Source organism: Leopardus geoffroyi, chromosome E1 (genome assembly GCF_018350155.1).
Source record: "Leopardus geoffroyi isolate Oge1 chromosome E1, O.geoffroyi_Oge1_pat1.0, whole genome shotgun sequence".
Classification (NCBI taxonomy): domain Eukaryota; kingdom Metazoa; phylum Chordata; class Mammalia; order Carnivora; family Felidae; genus Leopardus; species Leopardus geoffroyi.
This window is the reverse complement of record NC_059330.1, coordinates 14,701,826-14,724,471: the sequence shown is the minus strand read 5'-3', so window position 1 is coordinate 14,724,471 and position 22,646 is coordinate 14,701,826. Positions and strand designations below refer to the sequence as shown.

The 22,646-nt window shown below is 54.4% G+C and overlaps 1 protein-coding gene and 1 long non-coding RNA gene across 2 annotated transcripts in view; both read right to left on the bottom strand.

The window, feature by feature from the left end:
- The window catches only part of RTN4RL1 (reticulon 4 receptor like 1), a 74,720-nt gene extending 53,800 nt beyond the window's left edge, over positions 1-20,920 (bottom strand). The window contains exon 1 of the mRNA XM_045490436.1: positions 20,376-20,920. Coding sequence (XP_045346392.1) covers positions 20,376-20,388 — 13 coding nt within the window. The 5' untranslated portion in view covers positions 20,389-20,920. The remainder of the gene's footprint in view (positions 1-20,375) is intronic.
- LOC123604402 lies at positions 11,931-20,369 on the bottom strand. Its single transcript, XR_006715317.1, has 2 exons — positions 19,101-20,369; positions 11,931-17,657 (listed from the first exon to the last, which is right to left on the bottom strand). It is a non-coding gene; the product is annotated as an uncharacterized LOC123604402 (long non-coding RNA).
- Positions 20,921-22,646: the final 1,726 nt, after the last annotated feature.

Genomic DNA, 22,646 nt, shown 5'->3' with positions numbered 1-22,646 from the left:
CCCGTCCCCGGCCCCACGCGACCCGCCCCGACCGGCCGCGGTCCCCAGAGCCCAAGCTATGCTAAACCGCACCACTAGTGCGATCTCTCCTAGCCCAACAGCAGCCCCCAGAGGGCTCCACTCTCCCATTCTACAGATGTGAAATCGAGGTAGGGAAGGGTCGATGCGGAGCCAGATTGGGCACCCAGGTCCACCCCAAAGCCCGATGGTTTCCTCATCTGGCTCACCCCACGCTCTGCCCACCGGCCTGGCAGGCTTGGAAGCCGGGAATGAGAAAGCAAGTGGTCTAGCCTGGCAGGGACCCAACGGGGAGGGGGTGGCTCTGGGAGTGCTCCGAAACTGCCTGCTGGGGGGCGGGTTTGACACCCTCCTTCGGCAGCCAGATAGGACCCCGGAGTCCCTTTACGTGGGCACACACACACCTGCTAGTCACCCATTTACTATTCCACACATGGAATAGGCCCATGGGAGGTGGAGAACACAGCCGTGCCCTCCCCCAGCGCAGTGAGAATACACACAGTAAGAGCTGCCCTTCTGGTCCCTCCACTCCCACATACACTACCACACTAACTCCCATGCACACACAAGGGCATGACCACCCTCCCACAATCCTATTACATGGATGTACACTCCCGTAAAGAGCTGCTTACACCACATTCTACACATGGAGACACACACTTGTCCACACCACCCCTCTATACATATATGGGTACATATGCATACACACACGCACACATCAACTAAGGAGAGGCCGCCCGACTGTCTCGCGTGTGCCCACCTTATAAACAAGCTCACGTGCATACATACTAAGAGCTGCCCCATCCCCTATACGTGCACGTGTATATGCCAGCACACACACATTTACACCCAAAGAACACCCATCTGTACCTCTGTACATGCTGGCATAACATGCACACAGAGCGGACCATTCCCTCATCCCGGCACACACTCACACACGTGCACCAAAGTATCCACCCCCAGTCCATCCCTATACATGTGTGACACCCCTGTGCACGCACACACGTGAGCGCGCGCGCACACGCACACACACACACACACACACACACACACACACACAGCACGCATGCGCTCTGACTACAGGCGGCTGGGGAAGAGCTGCAGCCTTCAGCCCTGCTCCTATTTAAAGAGAAGCATTGCTGGAAAAGGAACAAAAGCAAAGCTGGCTATAAATAGCCACCTCCCTCCCAGCTTTTCCTGCCCTCCGGCCTCCCGGCCTTGCTTGCCTCTCCTCTCCCAGCTCAGGCCCACAGCAGCGAGGGCAGGGCTGTCCCCGGGGGCCGGCAGTGGGGCCCTAGAGGCCTTGTGGCCAAGCACTGACTACTGGAGCAGGCCAGGGGCTCTGGGCCTGGGTGGGTGCAGGGACACTGGGCCCCCCCCGTCTGCAGCCAGCCCTGTGTGCATGTGCCCAGCTCGGAGGGAGGAAGGCCCGCTTGGGCCTGGGCTGCTGCCTCAGCAGAACTGGAAGGCTGGCAGCTGCAGGGAGAGGAAGGTGGGTCCGCCAAGCATCGGCCACGGCCACACCTGCCCCGGTCTTCGTCTTCCCAGCCAGGCCAGACCTTCCCTGGATTGGTTCCTGGTTTCGTTCTTGGGCCCAGAGTGGGGGAAACTGGGTGGCAGGAAGCCTCACAGAGTGGAGGAAAGCATATCAGGACAGGAAGTGGAGAATGGGATACAAGTCCCATTTTAAGTTCCAGTTCTGTCACCTACCGGCCCCAACATCCTCGAGCAGGGCTCCTAACCACACCACCCAGCCTTGGGTTCAACCCCCTCTTCACATGGTGTGGGCAATGCTGCGTGAACAATAGGTGTGCCTGGCAGGCCCTTGGGAACGGTGGAGCACCATGGGATGGGGGAGATTACTGACTGCTCTCTGTGCCTGAGAATTGGATCAAAATAACCATGATAATTTATTTCGTTTATTTGGTATTTACCATGTGCTAGGCACTGGGCTGGCTTATTTGATCCTCTGTTAGGTAGCTAGTTTATATTTCCATTTTACAGATTGAGCGACTGAGATTCAGTTGCTTGCCCCCAGATCACACAGGCCCCTAAAGCACAAAGCCAGGTTGCAGAGCCAAGCTGGGGCTGTCTGAGACTAAAACCCTCTTTCCTGCGTCCGATACTCTGGGGGACTGGGGGACCCTGGTCCTCTGGGCAGAGGAGGGTGGGTGGGGCTGCTTCTCCCGGGCTAGCCAGAGACTGGAACTGGATGGTTGCAGGGAGGGAGAGTGGCATGGTCCCCAGTTCCAGAGGCCCCCACCGGCCCCCATCCCTCCCTCCCCCCCCCCCCCCCCCCCCCCGCCCCACTTGCTGCATCCACCCACCGCCTCCTCCTTCCCCCCCTCCCCCCCTGTCCCTAGTTCCCCAGAGGGGCCTTTCTCCACCAGCCCTGGGGAAGGGGAAGGGAGAGGGTGGGGGAGAGCTCAGGCAGACCTACTTTCAAGGCTTTAATCCTTTTTGCTTAAAGGATTTTTTTTTTTGCTTGGGGAAGACTTGGTCTGATCAGAGGAGAGACGCAGGGAGCTGACAAGCTGTGGAGGATGGAGGGGGGGGTGGCGAGGAGAAAGAAATACATATTTATTACCCTCAATTATTAAAAAATAGATAGTACCAGATCTTAGGTCCTGACAGACACTGCAGCAGTATTTGCACAAGGACTATTTTCTTTTCTTTCTCTTTTCTCTCTCCCTCTTTTTTTTTTTTTTTTTTTTTTTTTTTTTGTTAATTGTGTTGAGATTTTAATGGGCTAGCCTGTTAGGAAAACCACCCTGGCCAGTTTCCAGTGGGTGGAAGAAGGCTGTGGTACTAGACAGGTGAGCAGAATCTCTACACCCCAGGTACAGGGAAGAGCCCACGCTTTATCGCAGTGGAGGGAGGGGGTGGGGTGGGAGGGGTCGGTGTGTCCCATTTTGGGCTGCATAGGCTGGACACCCGTGGCAGGCAGGTGTCCTTAGCTCTTTCTCTCCCTCCACTGCTCTCAGTGTTCCCGTTCTTTTTAAGGAAGTAGCCAGAGAGAGAAATCCATTCTGGGCTCCTTCCTAGGGGAGGTGACAGAACTCGCCCTGGAGCTTCTTCGGGCTTCAAGCAGGGCCAGCTCCCCAGACACACCCTTCTCCTCCCATGATTGTATCAGCCTGTTGAAAAGGGGTCAGGTTGTCAGCCTAGTGCAAAGATACAGAGGCATCCGGCAGTACCAGGGCCCCCTAAGGCCTGATACCCAAGAGGTTAACACCCCCATCTTCCTAGGTGGGGCCTAGAAGCAAGCAGAGAGGGATCTACAATGAGGAAAAAGGCCATGAGAAGAGGACTATGGCATTCGTTTCGGTTCTCAGTGTCCCCACAGAGCCTGGCACACAGTAGGCCCTGGCATATGGCTATTGAATGAGAGGCATGGGATGACAAAGACAGAACAACAGCAGTGTCTCACTGAGGCCTTGCTACGTGCCTGGAAGGCACTTTACAACCATTTGTCAAGAATTCTCAGAACCCCAAGAGGCAGGTCGCATTAGCCCCATATTTCAGATGATGAAACTGAGGCCCACTGAATTAAAAGCATTTGGTCAGGCAAGGTCAGGCAGCTGGTTAAGTGGCAGAGCAGGGCCCTCGTTCCCACTTGTCCTACTCCACAGCTCTTGGTCTCATCTACTTGGCTCAAGATACAGAGACAGCAAGGAAGCCTGGGAAGACCAGAAATAAGTTCCAGAGGAACCAGGCAAAAAACAGTGACTATTTCACAGATCCGGAGATGAAGGCCCTGGGCTGGGACTGGGTTTTCCTCTCTGACTGGGGAGGCCTTGTTTGGAAGAGAAGGAAGAAGCCACTGAGTAGAGGTGAGGGCTTAGGCAGGTGGTTGCTGGGTGATGCTTTCCATTGCTCCCCCTGCATTGTCTCAGGGCCTTCTCCTGACCCTAGGCAGAGGGGTCAGGGAGGTCAGGACAGAGTCAGTCCTCCCTCGACAGAGTAGCCCTCTCTGCCCAAGGTGAGCCATCCCCTCTGGTCTTGAGACTCTTGCTCCTGGCCACGGCTGGTCTGTATCAGCCTGACCACTCAGACTCAGCTCTGGTCACAAAGAGGCAAAACTTCACAGGGTATTGAGATCTGGTCTGCAGGAAGGATGACACAGGATGACACAATGTTACTACTAACATTGAGGGCATTTGCTGAGCCCCTGTCGCAGTCAAGTGCCAAGAACTTTATCAGGATTAGCTTGTTTCATCTTTACCACCTTACAAGGCAGGTACTCTTTTTTTTTTATTCTTGACAGAGAGAGACAGAGCACAAGCGGGGGAGGGGCAGAGAGAGAGGGAGACACAGAATCCGAAGCAGGCTCCAGGCCTGACGCACAGAGCAGCACAGAGCCTGACGTGGGGCTCAAACTCAACAGACCGTGAAATCATGACCTGAGCCAAAGTCGGACGCTCAGTCGACTAAGCCACCCAGGTGCCCCAACAAGGCAGGTATCTTATCAGTTGTCCCATTTTGGAAAAACTTAAGTTCAGAGAAATCAGGTCATTCCCAGGACTTGAACCTGGGTCTGGCCAGATCCTGTGTGCCTAGCCAACCCACTAGGAGGGGAAGGGCTTGTCCACTGACCCCTGCAATGAGCCCTCCCTACTGGCCTCCACTAAACAAGGAGAGCCACTAGCACTGTGTCCTCCGCTGGGTTACAGGAGCAGGAAGAGACTGGGGACAGGGTCCTGGATAGATATGGGGCACGTTACTAATGTTACCAGCCAGCAAGCAGCCTGCTTTGGACATTCTGGAGTACTCATCAGCCAACCACTCCTAATGTTGTACGATGTTGGGCAAGTCACAGCCATTCTCTGGGCTTTGGTCTCCTCAGCTGAGCTATATAAGGTCCCTTCCAGCACCAAATATGAAAAGGCCTACAAAACTGTCAAAACCACACAAATCCCCTGGTCCAAATCAGGAGCAAGGAGAATGCTTTTCCTCAAAGTCCATCCTCAGGAGTTTTAGGTTCTACCCCAAACCCAAGGAAAACTAAAGCCTCTATACATCTTCCCCTCTGGTTCACCCAAAGCCTGTTTCACTAGAGACCTAGGCTGTGTTCATGGCCACAACACACGTGTACACACACACACACACACACACACACACACACACACACACACAGACCTTCCTCCTCTGCAAATAGCCAGAAGGCTTCAGGTCTAGCTGGCTGCTACTTGGGGTAGTATCAAGCCCGCCCACCTAACAGGTGTCACTGACACTGCACGATGGCCTCCACACACCTGGCTGTCTGTAAAGACCTTGACCTCTCACCCTTCTTTCCTTCTCCTGCTCAGCAGTCCATACAGCACATGGACTAAGGCATGGGCACAGGTGTTGGCTAACACCTCTAACAGCAAAAAGCTGGAAACAACCTCTGTGCACAACCTGAGGGGATGGGCAGTCATACAATGGAACATTGTGCAGCCATTAAAATAGGTTTAGAATTACCAACCTAGAGGGGCGCCTGGCTGGCTCAGTCGGAAGGGTGTGCGACTCAATCTCGGGGTTGTAAGTTCGAGCCCCATGTTGGGTGTAGAGGTTACTTAAATAAATAAAACTTAAAAAAAAAAAAAAAAGAGCTGGGGCACCTGGGTGGCTCAGTTGGTTGAGCGACTGACTTTGGCTCAGGTCATGATCTTGCACTTTGTGAGTTCGAGTCCCGTGTTGGGCTCTGTGCTGACAGCTCAGAGCCTGGAGTCTGCTTCAGATTCTGTGTCTCCCTCCTTCTCTGCCCCTCCCCCACTCATGCTCTGTCTTTCTCTGTCTCAGAAATAAACATTAAAAAAATTTTAAAATAAAAAAGAGAGAGAGAGAGAATTACCAACCTGGAAATTACTCACCCTAATGTTTGAGATACACTGTAGATTCAACAAGACAGGGCCCATTTGCATGAATGTGGGGAAGCGGCACAGGATACCCCACACTTCATTCTCCGGGGTGTGGGATTACAGTGACTTTCTTCCTTTTGCCAATCCAATGTTTTCTGTCATGGGTATGCATTATTTGGGGAGTTCAAAAATTTTACTCAGTGGCTGATGAGTCAACCGACCCTCCTCCTCCCTGGTTCTTAGGTTTCTGCAACAATCGGGCTCCCCCCATTCTGTTCTACAACTGAGAGGCCACCGCCCCATGCCACGAACAGCCATCATGGTCTATATACACTTGTCCCTCGCTCTCCAATCTTTCCAACCTGCCGATTCCTTCCGGGCCCTCCTCTGCCCACAAAGCCTTTGAGCCACCTGCCTCACGGGCTTGAAAACACCTTCTCTGTCACCCTACCCTGGCCTTTCACTTCCGGTGTGTGGCTTCTCTCTCCCATCAGATGGTAGATTTCCTGAGTGGGGATGGGTCACTCACTCCCCACAGTACCTGGCCCAGAGCGAGAGTTTGGTTATTTAGGAAACAAATACAAGAGAGCACAGGGGCTCAGGCCTGGTCTGAGATGAGGGTCTAATTGGGGAGAAAAGGCTGATGTATAAAATGAAAAAGACAAGACCATACACAGAATTAAGTTCTGTGTTTCACGCTTTGGAATAAAAGGGAAGAGCTTATGGGAACTGATCTGTGACCTTGTGCTCAGGCTGCAGACTGGGCCACGTTAACGGCCGATAAGGAGAAGCGTCTGATCTCAGCGAGAAAGAGGGATGCCTTAGACCCACCACTCCTCTTCCTGCCATAATGTTGCTTTGGTTTGTGCTTTGGCTCCTCCCCTAGCCAAGTGGCTAATGGACTTGGGACTGACACCAAGCTCTAGTCCTCTCCAAAGGAACTTGAAACTACTCCCTGGGCTATACCCGAATGCCAGCCCTGCCTACAGCCCCAGGCCCAGCCCCAGCCCCAGTCCCAGCCCCAGCCCAAGGCAGCCAGGTATTGTATCAAGAACACTCCCACCTCGGGGCGCCTGGGTGGCTCAGTCGGTTAAGCGTCCGACTTCAGCTCAGGTCACGATCTCGTGGTCCGTGAGTTCGAGACCCGCGTCGGGCTCTGGGCTGATGGCTCAGAGCCTGGAGCCTGCTTCCAATTCTGTGTCTCCCTCTCTCTCTGCCCCTCCCCTGTTCATGCTCTGTCTCTCTCTGTCTCAAAAATAAATAAACGTTAAAAAAATTTAAAAAAAAAAAAAAAAAAAAGAACACTCCCACCTCAGGGCCTTGCACTTGCGGTTCCCTCTGCCTGGAGAGCTCTTCCCAAGCGGAAGGAGCTCAGGTAGCTGCAGAGAGCCCTCCCTCACTTTACTTGGGCCTCTGTTCAAATGTCGCCTTTATCAGAAAAGCTTCCCAGTCATTCTAAAATACCTCTCTGGTCACGCTCTGTTCCTTAATTAACCCTCTAACAGGCTTTTCTTTTCTTTCTTTCTTTTTTTTTTAATGTTTGTTTACTTATTTTGAGAGAAAGAGATAGTGCAAGCAGGGTAGGAGCAGAGAGAGAGAGAATCCCAAGCAGGCTGCGGGGTTCAATCCCATGGTTCATGAGATCGGGACCTGAGCCCAAATCAAGAGTTGGACGCTTGATGGACTGAGCCACCCAAGCGCCTCAACAGGCTTTTCTCCTAAGCACCTATCCCTACTTGACAGAAAAAAGTCATTCATTGTCTCTCTCCCCCCACCAGGAGGCTCAATAAGAAGAGAAGACTTGGTTTTTATTCATCGCTGCATCCTTGGCGCCACGCCAGCAGTAGGGAGGTACTCAATGGCTGTTAAATGTTTGTCAATGGAGAGACCCTCCCATACTCCTCTTGGCTGGCAGAATAAAAGACAGCCAGCACATCCATGGATCGACAATTCATAGGTGACTGGGATCTATAACATGGTAAACGTGGCTGGCTCAACTGGGGTCATCCTTCTGGGATACAAAGAATGTGAGGCAATTAGCAGCGGGAGGAGGTAAAAGGCCATCTTAAAGAGCAAGCAGCCCTGGGAGACCATATTGGGCTTTGTCCAAGGTGACAAGTCATGGGTGCAGACAGTGGGGCAGAAGCCGGGGCAGCTGGGCTGGGGGGAAGGAGAGGCACCACAGAGAGGCTGCGGCCTCCTAGAGCTCCTCCCTTTCCTGGAGGCTTCTGGAGTCCCACTCCCTCATCTCCTTGCAATAACCTCCCATTTCCAGCCAGCTACCTTGAACCCCTGCAATCAGATCTGTCCACTGGAGGAAGCAGAAATAGCAGCCCACCAGGGGCAGTGGGCCAATTACAGGAAGATGCGAACCCGCCGCTACCTCGAGGCAGCCCCAGGGCCCACGATTTGGTGGCACAGTGTCCCCCTTGCCTGGTGCATTCTCCTAAGTGTGGCCCCGTGAACTGCCTTGGCCTCTCCCTCTGCTCAGAGGTTTTATTTAGATTGCAGGCCTGGGGCCTGGACAACAACCTGGGAGCCCTCCCTCCCTTCAAGGAGGAGAAGAAGCAGTTCAAAGTAACAAGTCATTTTCACAGATGGGAGAGAAGACAAAAGAGGCCGGCTCCTCACCCCAGGCACCACCTGAGCTGGGCTTATCTCCTCGTGTTGGGGCCAGTCTCATTTAAACATTTCAGATCTCTGAAGCCCAGAGCGTCCACAAGAGGTTTTTATTTGCCACAGAATCAATAGTGCAAATTTTGTTCTATAAAAATCTGCCAAGTACAACCTTAAACTTTTCAGAGTGAGAGTGCTATTTCTTTTCCCAACACGGCTCCAGTCCTGTTAGATGTCCTCTGTGGTCCAGCTGGCCCATCTTTCTGTACCTCCTAGCTTCCTGGGGCCACAGAGGAACAGAGCTGGGCTGGGGTGAGGCAGCAGCAACCCTGGGCCCTGGGCGAGCCATGTAGCCCCTCTGAGACTCAGTGTCCTCATCTGTAACCTGGGGCCAGTAGGACCTGCCCTGCCTTTTCTGCTTTTAACGAGGCACTGCAGGGGCACCTGGGTGGCTCAGTCAGTTGAGCACTTTGGCTCATGTCGTGATCTCACGGCTCGTGGGTTCCATCCCCACGTTGGGCTCTGTGCTGACAGCTCGGAGCCTGGAGCCTGCTTTGGATTCTGTCTCCCTCTCTCTGCCCCTCCCCCCACCACCATTTTCTCTCTCTCTCTCTCTCTTTCTAAAATAAAAATTTTTTTTAACATTTATTTATTTTTGGGACAGAGAGAGACAGAGCATGAACGGGGGAGGGGCAGAGAGAGAGGGAGACACAGAATCGGAAGCAGGCTCCAGGCTCTGAGCCATCAGCCCAGAGCCCGATGCGGGGCTCGAACTCACGAACCGTGAGATCGTGACCTGAGCCGAAGTCGGACGCTCAACCGACTGAGCCACCCAGGCGCCTCTCTCTCTCTCTTTCTTTTTTTTTTTTTTTTTTTTTTAATTTTTTTTTTTTTTCAACGTTTATTTATTTTTGGGACAGAGAGAGACAGAGCACGAACGGGGGAGGGGCAGAGAGAGAGGGAGACACAGAATCGGAAACAGGCTCCAGGCTCTGAGCCATTAGCCCAGAGCCTGACGCGGGGCTCGAACTCACGGACCGCGAGATCGTGACCTGGCTGAAGTCGGACGCTTAACCGACTGCGCCACCCAGGCGCCCCTCTCTCTCTCTTTCAAAATAAATAAACGTTAAAAAAAATTTTAATGAGTCACTGAACAGGGAAAGCTGTAAGACTTGGGGAGAAAAAAATGTGTGTCTTCTTGGTTGCTGGTACTAAAGCCGCAGCCCAGAAGCAGTCAGGTATTATATCAAAAAATGCTCCTGCCTCAGGGCCTTTGCACTTGCTGTTCCCTCTGCCTGGAGAGCTCTTCCCAAGTAGAAGCAGCTTGGATAGCTGCAAAGAGCTTTCCCTCACTTTACTTAGTCTCTGTTCTTTTTTCTTTTTTATTTTCTCTCTTTTTAAATATTTATGTTTTTATTTTGAGAGAGAGAGAGAGAGAGAGCATGAGCAGGGTAGGGGCAGAGAGAGAGAGAGAGAGAATATCCCAAACAGGCTCTGCACAGAGCCTGACACAGGGCTTTATCTCACAAACCATGAGATCATGACCTGAGCTAAAATCAAGCGTTGGATGCTTAACCAACTGAGCCATCCATGTGTCCCTCTTTTTCTATTTTTTAAGCTCCAGATTATCATGGTTTGATTTTTTTTATGGTTACAGAACAATTTAAAAATTAGGTTTAAAAAAAAATTTTTTAATGTTTATTTATTTTTGAGAGACAGAGCACGAATCAGGGAGGGGCAGAGAGAGAGAGGGAGACACAGAATCTGAAGCAGGCTCCAGGCTCTGAGCTGTCAGCACAGAGCCCGATGCGGGGCTCAAAACCACAAACCGTGAGATCATGACCTGAGCTGAATCAGACGCTTAGTCAACTAAGCCACCCAGGCGCCCCTAAAAATTAGGTTTTAAAACAACTTAAAAATTAGGTTTTAGTACTAAGTTTTTTGGGTTCCAACTTATGTGTACAATATTGAATCAACATTTCTTTCTTTCTTTCTTTCTTTCTTTCTTTCTTTCTTTCTTTCTTTTTAATTTGAGAAAGAGAGAGTGTGTGTTTGAGAAAGAGACGGGCAGAGAGAGAGAGAGAGAGAGAGAGTGTGAGTGGGGGAGAGGAGCAGAGGGAGAGAGAGAATCCTAAGCAGCAGAAGCTCGATCCCACAACCCCAGGATCATGACCTGAGCTGAAATCAAGAGTCAGACGCTCAGCTGACTGAGCCACCCAGGCTCCCCTGAATCAACATTTCCAAACAATTCATGAAGACATGACATTAGTTACTGATTCAACACTATTCACCCAGTGTCACTATGTGCTACATTTTATTTTGTGCCGGATGCTGTTTTAATCGGGTCCTGATAGGAACAGCAGAGCGCATGCTCAGATTAATTAGATGAGTGCATAGTAGTCAGAGAACCTGGGTAGGGAAACCCCAAGAGATAATGCCTTTCGCCCCACCTCCACCCCACCCTGGGGCTGAGGGGAGGAGGCTCTCTTGGACCAGGAGCCTCCCTGGCAGGAGCTGTGTAGCAGATGCTGTGAAGGCCTGCCTATCCCTGGCTTTCAACATTTCAGCACACACCAGCCTGACTTCCAACTGGCAGAACCTGCATTTCTTTGCCGGAGGGCTTTTTCTAGCAGTGGGGCTGTCTGTGCTCACCCACAGAGCAGGCCAACAGTGAGGGGGGAATGAATCCCTACACCAGGAACAACACTCAGCCAATGATGGATAGGAGCCGCGTATAAATACCCCTACTCCCTCCCTCCCTTGTGTGGAGGGAACTTTGAGGTGCGTGTTCTAAGACTGTATCCCCAAATTCCCCAGTGGGCTTGAGTTCTGGTTGCCCACAGTGTTAATTTGCTCAACCACAGGCCCATTATTGGCTTCTTCCCTTCTCTGTCACACTTCCGACTCGCCTACTGGCATTTTCTAGGATGCCTCCCAAATATACATCTTAAACTTGAATCCTCTTCTCAGGCTGCACTTCTGGGAAAATCTTTGGGGGATGATGGAGGGACATTAGAGCTCACAGTGACTCACCATGGGTTGAACCCAACTGGAAGCGAGAGGGTGGGAGCTCATTGCTGACGTTGGACAGGCCAACCTCCTGCGACAGAGAGCAGATCTGGAGGGGCAGGGGGTAAAGAGTAACCGGTCTCTTCACTGAACTTACCTTCCAATGAGGAGGGCAGATAATGTAAAGGCAATTGTAATCAAATAGGTTGAGTACAATGACCAGGAAGCACGGAAAATGATAGGACGCCCAACTGAAAAGTCTGGACCATCCCCCCGAAGAAAAAGAAATCCCTGAAGGCGTTTAAGCATGGGAGAGGATGAGAGCAGGTGGCATTGTAGAATGTGGCCACAGCGTAAAACCTGGATTGGGTGAAGGCAAGAGAGGTGGCAGGGAGCTGCCCATAAGGTCAGGGAGAAGAAGGCAGTCTGGGCTAGGGTGGAGGCAGGGAGAGGGGCAGGTGTGAAGGCTGCTGAGGGGGGAAGGGTGGCACTTTGAGACGGACTGATGGGAAGGGGTGAGGTGAGAGGGGTCATCATCGTGGGCCCGGTTCTTGAGCTGAGGGTGCCTGGGAGGTTGATGGTGCCAGATGCCAAGATGGTGGGGGTATGTGGGGAAGGAGTGGGTTTGCTGCGAGCTCAGGTAGAAGTAGGAGGAGAGTTTCAAACACGTTGAGTAGGAGGGGTCTATGCGGCTGCCAGCGGAAGCAGCGCTGGGCGCAGGGGGGTGGGCGCGGTGGAATGGATGGCCCCGGACAGCAGAAGCAACACCTCGGCTGAGATGGATGTGCGGGAGTTAGCAAGCAGAAGCTGCGGCCATGGGCGTGCAGAAGTCCCCCCCAGAGGTGAGAGAGGGGGTGAGACAGCGCCCAGGGCGATGCTTGGGGAGGTGCCACGCTTGAGGATGGCAAGAAGTAGTGGGGTTGGCAAAGTAGGCTGAGAAGGAGCAGCCTGCTCTGTGGGCGAGCAAAGTAGGGAAAGACCAGGGGAGCTGCCATCAGGGAAGCCAAGGGGAAACTGTGGCCAACAGAGTCAAATGCCACCAGAAGGTCAGATGAGCCCAGGAAAATGTCTGGTAGGGTCAGCATCAAGCCACAGTCGAGTGACAGAGGACACAGCCGGAAGTCTGGGTGGAGGAGTAAGAGGGAGGTGAGGGCAAGGAGACACCACGTGTAGACAGCTCCTCTCAGAGTCACAGCGGGTCCAAAAGGAGAGCGGGAAACAACCCCTCCCACACAGGAGAGCGCTGGGCCTCCGGTCCTGCAGGCAGTGTTGGGTCCCTGTGTTAACACACAGCACACCCAGTGGCCTTCCTGTGGGCGCTGCCTTGCCAAACGGGACCACAGGAGACTCCCTGATCTCCTGGAGGGGCTGTTGGGATGGCAGGGAGGCCAGAGCTGGAGGCCCCTGTCCCCAGCTCTGATCAGGGCCACATACGCTTATCTGTTTTATACTCTGGGCTCTGTCAGTGGCTATCATTCGAAGAAACTGCTCTACTTCCAAAAACACTTGAAAAGTCATCAATCTAGTCAGGTTACAGATGGGGAAACGGAGGCCCAGAGAGGAAGAAACGTACCCAGGGTCCTAGTGAGTCAGCCACAGAGATGGAACCTAACACAGCCCTGGGACTCCAACTTTGGTATTCTTTCTACAACCCCACAGTCCCTAGGAAGAAAAGGGCCATGGCCAAGCCGAAGCCGGGGTCACACAGAGCCGCTGTTTGAGGCAGAGCCTGGGGGCCGGTGAAAATAGAGACAGACAGGAGAGGAAACACCAAATGACACACTGAACACAGCACATACCAACGAGGTGGCCCTTGGTGCAGGAACAGAGCTGCTGGCCCCCAGCGTCAGGCCTGCCCAGCCTGCCCCACATCGGCCACAGCGTGACCTACCAGGCCCTGCTGCCCCCTAGGCTGGCCAGCCTCAGCCGGGCAACCCACTGCCCTGCACGCTCCTTCCTTCTCCCAGCCTGCTCAGACAAGCCCATGAATAGAACATTAAAGGCAAAACCTTCTAAAAGAAAAAGCAGCTCCCTGGTAGGAGTCGCCCCACTAAATGTCAAATACAGAGCAAGGCTTCCTGCCTTGTGTGCTTCTCACTAATGGAGGCACCTTAGCCTCCATATCCCCATCATCCAATCGCCCTATAAATAAATCATTGTGAGAAGAATGCCAATTTTCCCCCCAGGGCCTCATGAATCTCTCTATACAAGCATATGTAAAGGCCCCCTTCACTATGTGTTGGCACAAGAGCCCGGAGAGAGATGGCAGGCTCTGCGAGGGCAATTTTAGAGGCAGAAGCAAACTTTCATATCACCTCAGTGGGCTGAGAGCCGGGAGCCCAGCTTTTCTCTGACGTGAAGAAGGCTCTTCCTCCATTTCCCATGGATGCACCCTGACTATGCTGCCACGGCCCTCTGGGATCAGCCCAGGGAGCCACCAAGAGGCCCAGGTCCAGGGCCTGCGGAGGTCTGTCCCCTAGAAGCCACTTGGTGCCCCCAGCCATGCGGGGGAGCCTGGTCACCGACGTGCAGTGCATGGAGCACTGGCCCACTCACCCCTGGAGTGCCCCACTGAGCAGCTCGCCAGCTCACCAACGGCACCAACGCGGCACCAGCGGACCCAAGGTGCGGGTGCTGACATAGGCTCCAGGGCCAGTAGGTCGGGCACATGCACTCAGCACACTTCCGGCTCGCACACGTCCGGAGCTTGTTGCACGCTTGCCAGGTGTGTTTCTGCACACACACACACACACACACACACACACACAGAGTATTGTGCCAACACGGAGGCCTCCAGGGCAACTCTTCTGAATCAGATAGCAGAGCTGTTTGCTGTTTTGGATCCCAACTTCGCTGACTGATTAGACAATAATCACAGGCTCGGAAGCACCAGCCTATCTGTGAGATCAGACACCTTGCCTCACCATGGTGGATGAGAGCTCTCACTCAGAGGATTCAAACATGTTCTGAAGGGGGCAGGGGAAGTCCCTTCTAGAAGACCACTCTGAGCTCTGCATTACAGTCCAGCTAACAGACTAGGGCTGGGCCATGGGAGCGCCACCCCAGGAGGGAGGGAGAACCCCAGAGGTGGGGGGGCAGATACAGGTGGAGGGACGTGCAACTACCATCCACCTGAGCCACATCCTGGGGCCGTTGCTCTCCACACAAGCACCAGCCAGTCTGGAGGGTGGCTGTTCACAGGTCTACGAGGTTAGCCAGGAAGGGCAACATAGTGGCAAGATCCAGCCCCCAAATAAACCACGTCCCGGCCTTTCTCAAGGGCACGAAAGCAAGCAGGATGGTGCTGGCCCACTGTCCCATCTGTGTCATGAAGAAACTACAGCAGAAGGCAGTAGGTGAGGGCGTATCTGCCCAAATACAAAGAGGGGCAGGGAAGAAGAGGACAGGTGGGACGATGACTCAGGGTCCTCGAGCCCCAGGCCCCAGCCGGAGATGCTCCTGGGGGTAAACCAGAAGGGGAGTGCCTGGGAACTACCAGGGAGCTCTGTAACAAGATACAAATGATTCATCAGTGTCCAGCATCCCGCAAAACAAATGTCATAGGAATTCAAGGCAGATGGGCACGTGAGACAGTGGAGTTTAGGGGTCAAGAGAACAAGTGAAAGAGTGTGGTGGCAGACAGATCTGGGATTGCATTCTGACTCAACAGTGTGCCAGCTGAGTGACCCAGGACAAGGGACTTCATTTGTCATGCCTCAGTTTCCATATCTGTATAGCAGGGGCAAGTACAGACTGACCTCAAAAGGTGATTACGGAGATCACATGACGTAAGGTGTGGCGTCACTTAGCCCGGCCCATCAGTAATTACAAGCAGCTATTGCCACTGCATGGACACGGATGGGCACAAGTGGATCTTTGCTGTCCCTGTTCCCAGCCAGCATGCATACCTCCTCCCCGTGGGTTCAACCACGCATGCTCTAAGACCCAAGGTGGCTTTGCCTTGCCGTGGCAATGGACACCAACCAAGTCAGCGTGCCTCCTCTCCCCAATTCAAAGGCATCCAAGGAAGTCCCTGCTCTGGGCCCCTTAACCTTGGAGCTAATGTCTCCCTGGGTCTTCTCCCAGGCCTTGAGGAAACCCTCACCCTGAAGTCCCTGTCCCACTCTTCTCTCCGACTCACTTCTACTCAGGGTGGCCTGGCCAGCGCACCCGAGAAAGGGCTGCTTCCGGCACTCTGCGCAGAGGTCCTGCCTTCTGCTGTCCCTGGAGGCTCTGTTCCCGTTTCACCAGCTATTTTGCTTCCTTGGCCATCTGTTCTCTCCCTGTCATCTCCTCTCTGTTTTAACCTTAACCACTACTTTGCTGCAGATGGTGCCAAACAGATCCGTTCTTGACATCCTTCATGATGCCTGCCCCCTCCTTCTCATCCCCAGCAAGGGAACTTCTGCTGTGTCCTTTTTCAGGCTGTGACTCCAAAGCTCAGAGTTGAATTCACCCCACAAGCCTCCCTCCTCATCCTCATCTGCTGTCAACTATGCCACAGGTCAGGGGACAGACACCTGCATTTTCCTCTTCCTAACAAGACTTCCCCTTTTTGAACCTGGCCAAGAACCTCTGCTGGTGTCAAGTCCACCGTCTGCTCCAGCTATCTACCTGGTGTCCATAAATAGTGCCCTTGAACCCTCTAGAGGGCTCAGGAGCAGTAGCCCGAGATGGAGACCACAGACTCCGGGATTCCTTCCTGCAGTGCAGGAGCCCGTGTGCCCATGCTCGGAATTTGGGTCTGGAACGGCTTGTCTGTCAAAAATGGACCTGAGAGCTGCAGTGAGGATTTGGCCACGTATTGGCGTGACAGGAATCGAACCAAAACACATTTTCTGTGTGGTCTGAGCCCACAAGGGAAACAATACGCTGCTTTCCTTGCTTTTATTCTGGCTACTGATGAGAAAATGCATGCATGGGCTTTATTTAGCAACTCGCTCTGCCTCTCTTCTTCTGTTGGTTGTGTCCCGGTGCTCCCCTAAAATTCCTCCTCTTGGCTTCTCTTTTCCGGCACAAGGACGAGGAACTTGGAGGAAAGAAGCAGCCCAGAGGCTCCCAATGATAGAAGCTGTTTTGGTGACATTGGTTCCACCAGGCTGCATTCCCTGAGCGGGACAAAATTAGGCTGGGAAGACTGAAATTCCACTTCTGCACCGGGGTTTGGGATACAAAAGCCTCATATCTCAACCCTCTCAAGCAGGGCTCTTGTATTTCCGCTCTACACTTCCTCTGCAGCGGAAAGAGAAGTGTCTTGGCTGTTGGTGGAACACTCCTCCCTTCTCCTCTCCATCGGAGCTAAAGAGGGCCATGTTATGGATAGCTCCAAGAGATGGAGCCTGCTCACCCCTGGCCACATGGAGACTCTCAGGTCACCTAGGGAACCTCAGGGATCAAATGGACGAAGCACTGACAACCCCATGGTCCCTTCCTCCCTCTGCCTCCCCTCCTTCTTCACACAAAGGAGACCCAATCCAGCCACCAGGCCAGCCCATCTGGCTATGGAAACCAAAAGAACAAAATGCATCTTACTGGATTGCAGACCTTAATCTAGCTCTTGCTGAATTATTCAAAGATGGCATTAACTTATAAATGAGTGTGTTTGACTGATTTTGTGGTTGATGTACAGATAAATTCTAATGAAAGACAGCTACAAGATTTTAAATTATTAATTAGACTGCCACTTAACAAAGCCTATTTGGCACTCTATTTCCTTGCTTAACAAGACAAAAACTTTAAGGACAGGTTCTTTATTAGCCCAGAGGCTGTTGATTTGCATTCTGTTTTTATAGCTCTAAAAATGAAAACCATAGATCCTGACCTTAAGCAGGCCACTTCTGGCAAAGCAAAACCCCCAACAGGGCTGCTTTTTCTTCCTGGATGGTGCTGGGTGGCTCGGGGCCTGGCTTGCTCTGCCTGCCTCTCATCTCTGACCAGAGGCTTGCTTTTTATATCCCTGTTTCTGCCAGGGTAGGCCAGGAGATGGAAAAGAGGGCAGGCAGCAGCTGAAGCCTTCAGCTACTAGCACTGTCAGCAGCAGGATCCACTGACGACTCAGGCTGTTCTGGTTCACAGAGGTGGGGCTGTGGCCAGTAGAGTCCTTTCCTGAAGGGATGCAAGGCAGTGCACGCAATTCCTAAAATGTCCTGCCAGAAGACAGGACCCAGCTTGCTGTAACAGGACAACCAGAAATCAGAGCAATGACCCTCATGACCGAATGCCTACGCTCACTGCCTTCCTCCTCTGGGGCTTCAGACACTGAGCCTCCTAAATCCACAAAGCACTCCATTGTCAAGCCCACGAGCCCAACCCTTTACAGAAAAGAGGGTTTTTCTCTTCCACTCTGCCCCCAGGATCTAGGAATGGCAGCTCTTTCTTTTTTCAAACCCTCTTCCAAAGCTGGACTATAAAACTCCCTCGGGTCTAGGACCCCATGCAGGGCCCTGCAGCTGATAGGCAGGGAAACTGCAACAATTGTCTGAACCCACCCTGTAACATTTTGCTTGGAGCTTTGGGGAACAATTCGAGAAGCAAACACTTCAATGGCCACCTCCCTTGGCATTGGCCTCAGGCATACCTTTGGCTTTCAGCACATACCTAGAATCCACACGGAGAATCCGAGTGTCTTGTACATGTGTGCAAAAGAAACAAGTCCTGGTGATCACAATCAGGGACAGAGAGAGAAGAATGTCCAGCAAAGGACCAAAATAAAAGTCCTTTGCCCACACAATGTCCCAGCAGAAGGCTGCAGGCCACTGGAGTCGAGCATAGCCCAGCAAAAGGTTTTTCTGCTCTGTTTTCCCCTGGTCAATCCAGGTGGAAATCTCTTTGCTGGAAGAAACTCTCTCATCAACCAAGCCATGAAGGAAGGGAAAAATAGCCCAAGTGGTGAACACATATGACTGCCAAGCCTCCAGCAGCCACCTCTTGAGCAGGGTAAGTGAGTCTCCTCCAAGGGGAGCAGCCCCCAGGATGCACTGGGCTCATTCCAGGTTGGGTCTCTGGATGGGAAAGACAGGCTCCTGGAGGTTACTCAAGCCTCCCTGGGCACCTAAGCCATATAAATGAAGTGCATGGGCTGCTTTGTGGCTCACTTTAAATTAGAAACTGCCAAAAGACAACAGACCAAAAGGAAAATGAGATGTCAGTTTCCCTCTGTTATCTCCATCACAGACGAGGCGACCCAGACATGGCGGCTTTTTAAAACTGCCTGGGAAGCCTTACGCACCAGGGCAAGTCTACACACTCCAGGCCGAAGCTTCTCAGACCTGGGCTTCTGCTCAGTTCTGTAAAAAGCCCCTTCTGTGTGCAGACACTCAGGCCAGCACCGCTAGCTGCTGAAAGGACTTTTAGTCTCTTTCTGCAGAGAAAAGGAACTGGGTGTATCCGTGAAGTGGTTTCTCCAAACAGCCGCAGGGACTTTTCCCACACCACAGTAAAAGGCAGCCAGCGTTTCCCCCGCACTGCCCAAGCCCACGTGGAAGACACAAGTCACACACAAGTTTGTGACTATTGACACGATGGGGCAACCAAGGCTTCCCGGTAGGCCTGAGCAAGCCTGGACCACCACAGAGCCTTTACTGCATCCAGCGAAGGTGTGGTTTCTTCACCCACCTGTCCCACCTGCTAGTGGGGTCTCCTCCATGACCCCCACGCCTGCTCCTCTCCGCCCATCTTGAGGCTTCGCTTCCCATTCCTCCACCACCTCCCCCTGCCCGTTTTCTCCTTCCCTATCCTACTGTGAGGTCAGAATCCTGTGCTTACGACACCTCGGTCTGTTGCCATGGAAACAGGGGCGGATTAAGGCAGGAGCGCTGAGCGCAGGGATCAGGCCCCTCAGCTACCTGAGCTCTCGCCTCAACCGGCTCCCGCAGGGCCCGGGTCGCCAGACACAGGCGCCGAGACTCGCCGGCCACCGGGCCGGGTCCAGGGACGAGAGGGTCCCGGCGGAGCGCCGCAGTTCGCCCGGACCTGGAAAGGGAGGGAGGCAGACGCAGAGGCCGGGGTAGCTGGAGACGGGCTTGCGGGCTCACGGCGTGGTCACCTGCCCTCCCTGGGCCCTGGGGACAGCTCCCCGCGCGGCAGCCACGTGGGGGCGCGGCGGGACTTCCCCAGCACCCGCGCCAACTTTGCAACGCTCTGCAACGAGCCGGGCGGCGGAGGGAGAGGGAGGGTCGTGGCTAGGTGGTCGCGCGGGGCCAGCTCCCCTCAAGTTGAGCCTGGCACCTGCCGCGCACGCAACTCGCGCTGCCCCCCGCCTTCGCATTTTTCTGCTCCAGTCAGAGGAAAGTTTGAAGAACCGGACATCAGGCGCTGGCCACCTTCCCTCGGCTGCTGGGTACCCAGAGCCCGTCCCTGAGGACCAAAGCAGACTGCAGGAAAGGTGCCCGTGTCCGGGGCCCGCCTGAGAAGCGAGGGCGCGCAGTGAGCGCCCAGGCCCGCGGTCACTGACCGCTGGCCGCACTGGAGCGCGGGCTACACCCGGCACGGTCAAAGCGGCAGAACTGGCAGCATGTGCCCGCGCAGGGGATGGAGCCTGAAACTGCAAAACTTTATAATGGCAAAGCAAAGGTCCCAGAAGGCCACCTCCCCTTCCATCATGGGCAGCTCACTGTGGTCTCTAAATGACCTCGCCGAGCCAGATCCCTAGGCCTGGCCGCTAGATCCACGGAGCAAATCCCGTGTCTCGCAACTGGTCACCGACAGGGGCTTGAGCTCCAGCAGCAACCCCTCCGCAGGTGCGTCCCCGCAAAGCCCGCCAGCCCGCCAGGGGCTGCTTCCCCGGCCAGGAGCCCCGGCGCCGGGCAGCTCTCAGGCGGCTGGCTCCCAGCCTCGCGGCTTTGTCCCGTGCACACTCAACTCCAACTTGCCCCTTCAGCTCCAACTCACCTTTGCGAAGCATGTTGGCCGTGGGGCCGCCACTCCGAGGTCGGCCTAGGCGCGCTCCCTCCCGGAGTCCGGATTCAAATCCTTGGGCGCCGGCTGCAGCTAATCCGAGCGCGTCCAGGCGGGGGCAAGCCGGGGATCCGCTTGTGCCCGGCAGCCAGGCCCCTCAGGGGCATGGTGAGCCCGAGCCCCGCGCCGAGGGCACCGGCGCCCACTAGCAACCGCGGCGCTGCCTGGCAGCCCGGCGCGCTCGTTCAGCCCCGGGACAAGCGGCTTGCTCCGAGAAGCCGGCGGCCTGCCTCTGCAGCCCCGAGCTCTTTGCAGGCGGTTTTGAGAGGGGACGCCGCCCCCCGGCCGCCCGGCCGCCGGGCTGCGGCCCCCTCCTTTCCGCCCCCTCGGGCCGCCGCCGCCGCGGCTGCTGCAAAAGGGCGCTCGCACGCACCGCCGAGCTCCGGGGAAAGCGCCCGGCGCGCGTTTGCAGGACCCGGTGATCGGCGGAGCGGGGCGCCTCCCTTCCTCCCCCCAACCCCCCGGCTTCCCCCACCTTTCCTCCTCCCTCCCTCCTTCCCTCGCTCGCTCGCTAGCTCCCTCCCTCTCGCTCCGCTCCCCGCCCCCGCTCACGGAGCGCCTCCCATACAAAATTTATGAAAGTGCTCTCAGCTCGCGGTGCCGAGCGCCGTCCTATTCCCAGGGCAGCGGCGCTCAGCCGCACGGCGCCGCCTCCCAAGGTGTTTTCGCTGCGCCCGCCCCCGGGGACGATCCTTGGCCCGCGTTGGTCCAAGTACCTGCCCCAGCCCCGGGCCGGCCGTCGGGTCACTCGAAAGCCCCTCCCGGGCCCCTCGGGCTTCCCGGAGCTCGCACCCGCAGCCCAACCCCCGCCCGCTCGCCCTTCCCGGCTGGAGGTCACCGAGACAGGCGGCTGGAAGCGTGCGCTCTGCCCACCAGCTGGGGCAGGAAGACTACCGCCATGAGACCCCAGTCACAAGTCAGCACCCCTGCCCATATCCTCTCTAGCCGGCTCCGCTTGCTTCTCGGAGGCTCGACGGCTGCTCCTCGCCCAGGACAGCTCCCGCGGACCCAGCCGCTTCACATCCACCGTCCCCCGATACTATTTTTTTAGCGGGGGGAGGTGTGGCGAACGCCCAGGCTGGTCTAGTCCATTCAGCAAGCATTCAGTGAGGCCCAGTTGTAAATCCTAGAGAAAGAGAAGAACCAAAGTGGGGCTCAAGAAGGCTATCCCCGCCTAGGGGGTTCCCTGGTCTCCTTCAGTCTACACAGACCCCGCCCGGGGCTTCCTGAAAGATGGTGGAGGCACCGCCTAGAAAGCTGGCCCCGCGGGGGGCCAGTTGAGTTGAGCTGAGAAGGTTCAGGCCTGGAGAGATCCTGGGTGGAGGCGGCACCCCCTACTGGCCTGGGATAAGAGGGGTCCTAGGAAAGGAAAAAGTGGGCTAAGTCACTCATTCAATACACATTTATTGAGGGTCTATCCTGTGGGACACTACTATTCCTAGGGATTCAGCCAATGGAAAAGACAAGGTCTCTGCCTCTGTGGAGTTTATAGTTAATAGGGAGCAAATGAAAAAAGTCGAGATCAGGCAGTGCTTGGAAGAAAAGCAGGATATAGTACAGAGTTGATATGAGGGGGTCAGGGAGTGCTGCTTTGAGCAGGTGATGTCTAAGAGAGCTAACTGAAGTGAGAATGAGTTGTGATTCCATGGAGAAAAACTTGGTATGATAGGAAGGTTCAAAAGAAGGCCAGTATCATTCATTCACACATGCATTCAATGGCACCCAGACTCTGTATTTGAGCTAACTACATAGATATGGACTTCCAGAAGCTTATGGCATAGTTTAGGAAGAAAGACCCACAAGCCATCTTAGAATATGACGAGGAGACATCAAGTGTGGGAGGGGGCTCTGCTAGCTTTATAAGGGGGTGAAGTACCATCAAGGAAATCTTCACTAAAGAGATGCCATTTAGGTTGGGTCTTGAGGGCGGAGAAGGAAAAAGGACATTCCAGGCAGAAGAGAATGTGCAAATGCTTGGTAGTGGAAAAAGTAACTTTGTTCTGAAGATTAAGAAGATTGGTCCATCATGGGGGTGCCTGGGTGGCTCAGTCGGTTAAGTGTCTGACTCTTGGCTTCAGCTCAGGTCATGATCTCACAGTTCATGAGTTCGAGCCCCATGTTGGGCTCCACACTGACAGTGTGGAACCTGCTTCGGAGTCTCTCTCCCTCTCTTTTGGCCCCTCCTCTGCTCACATGTGCTCTCTT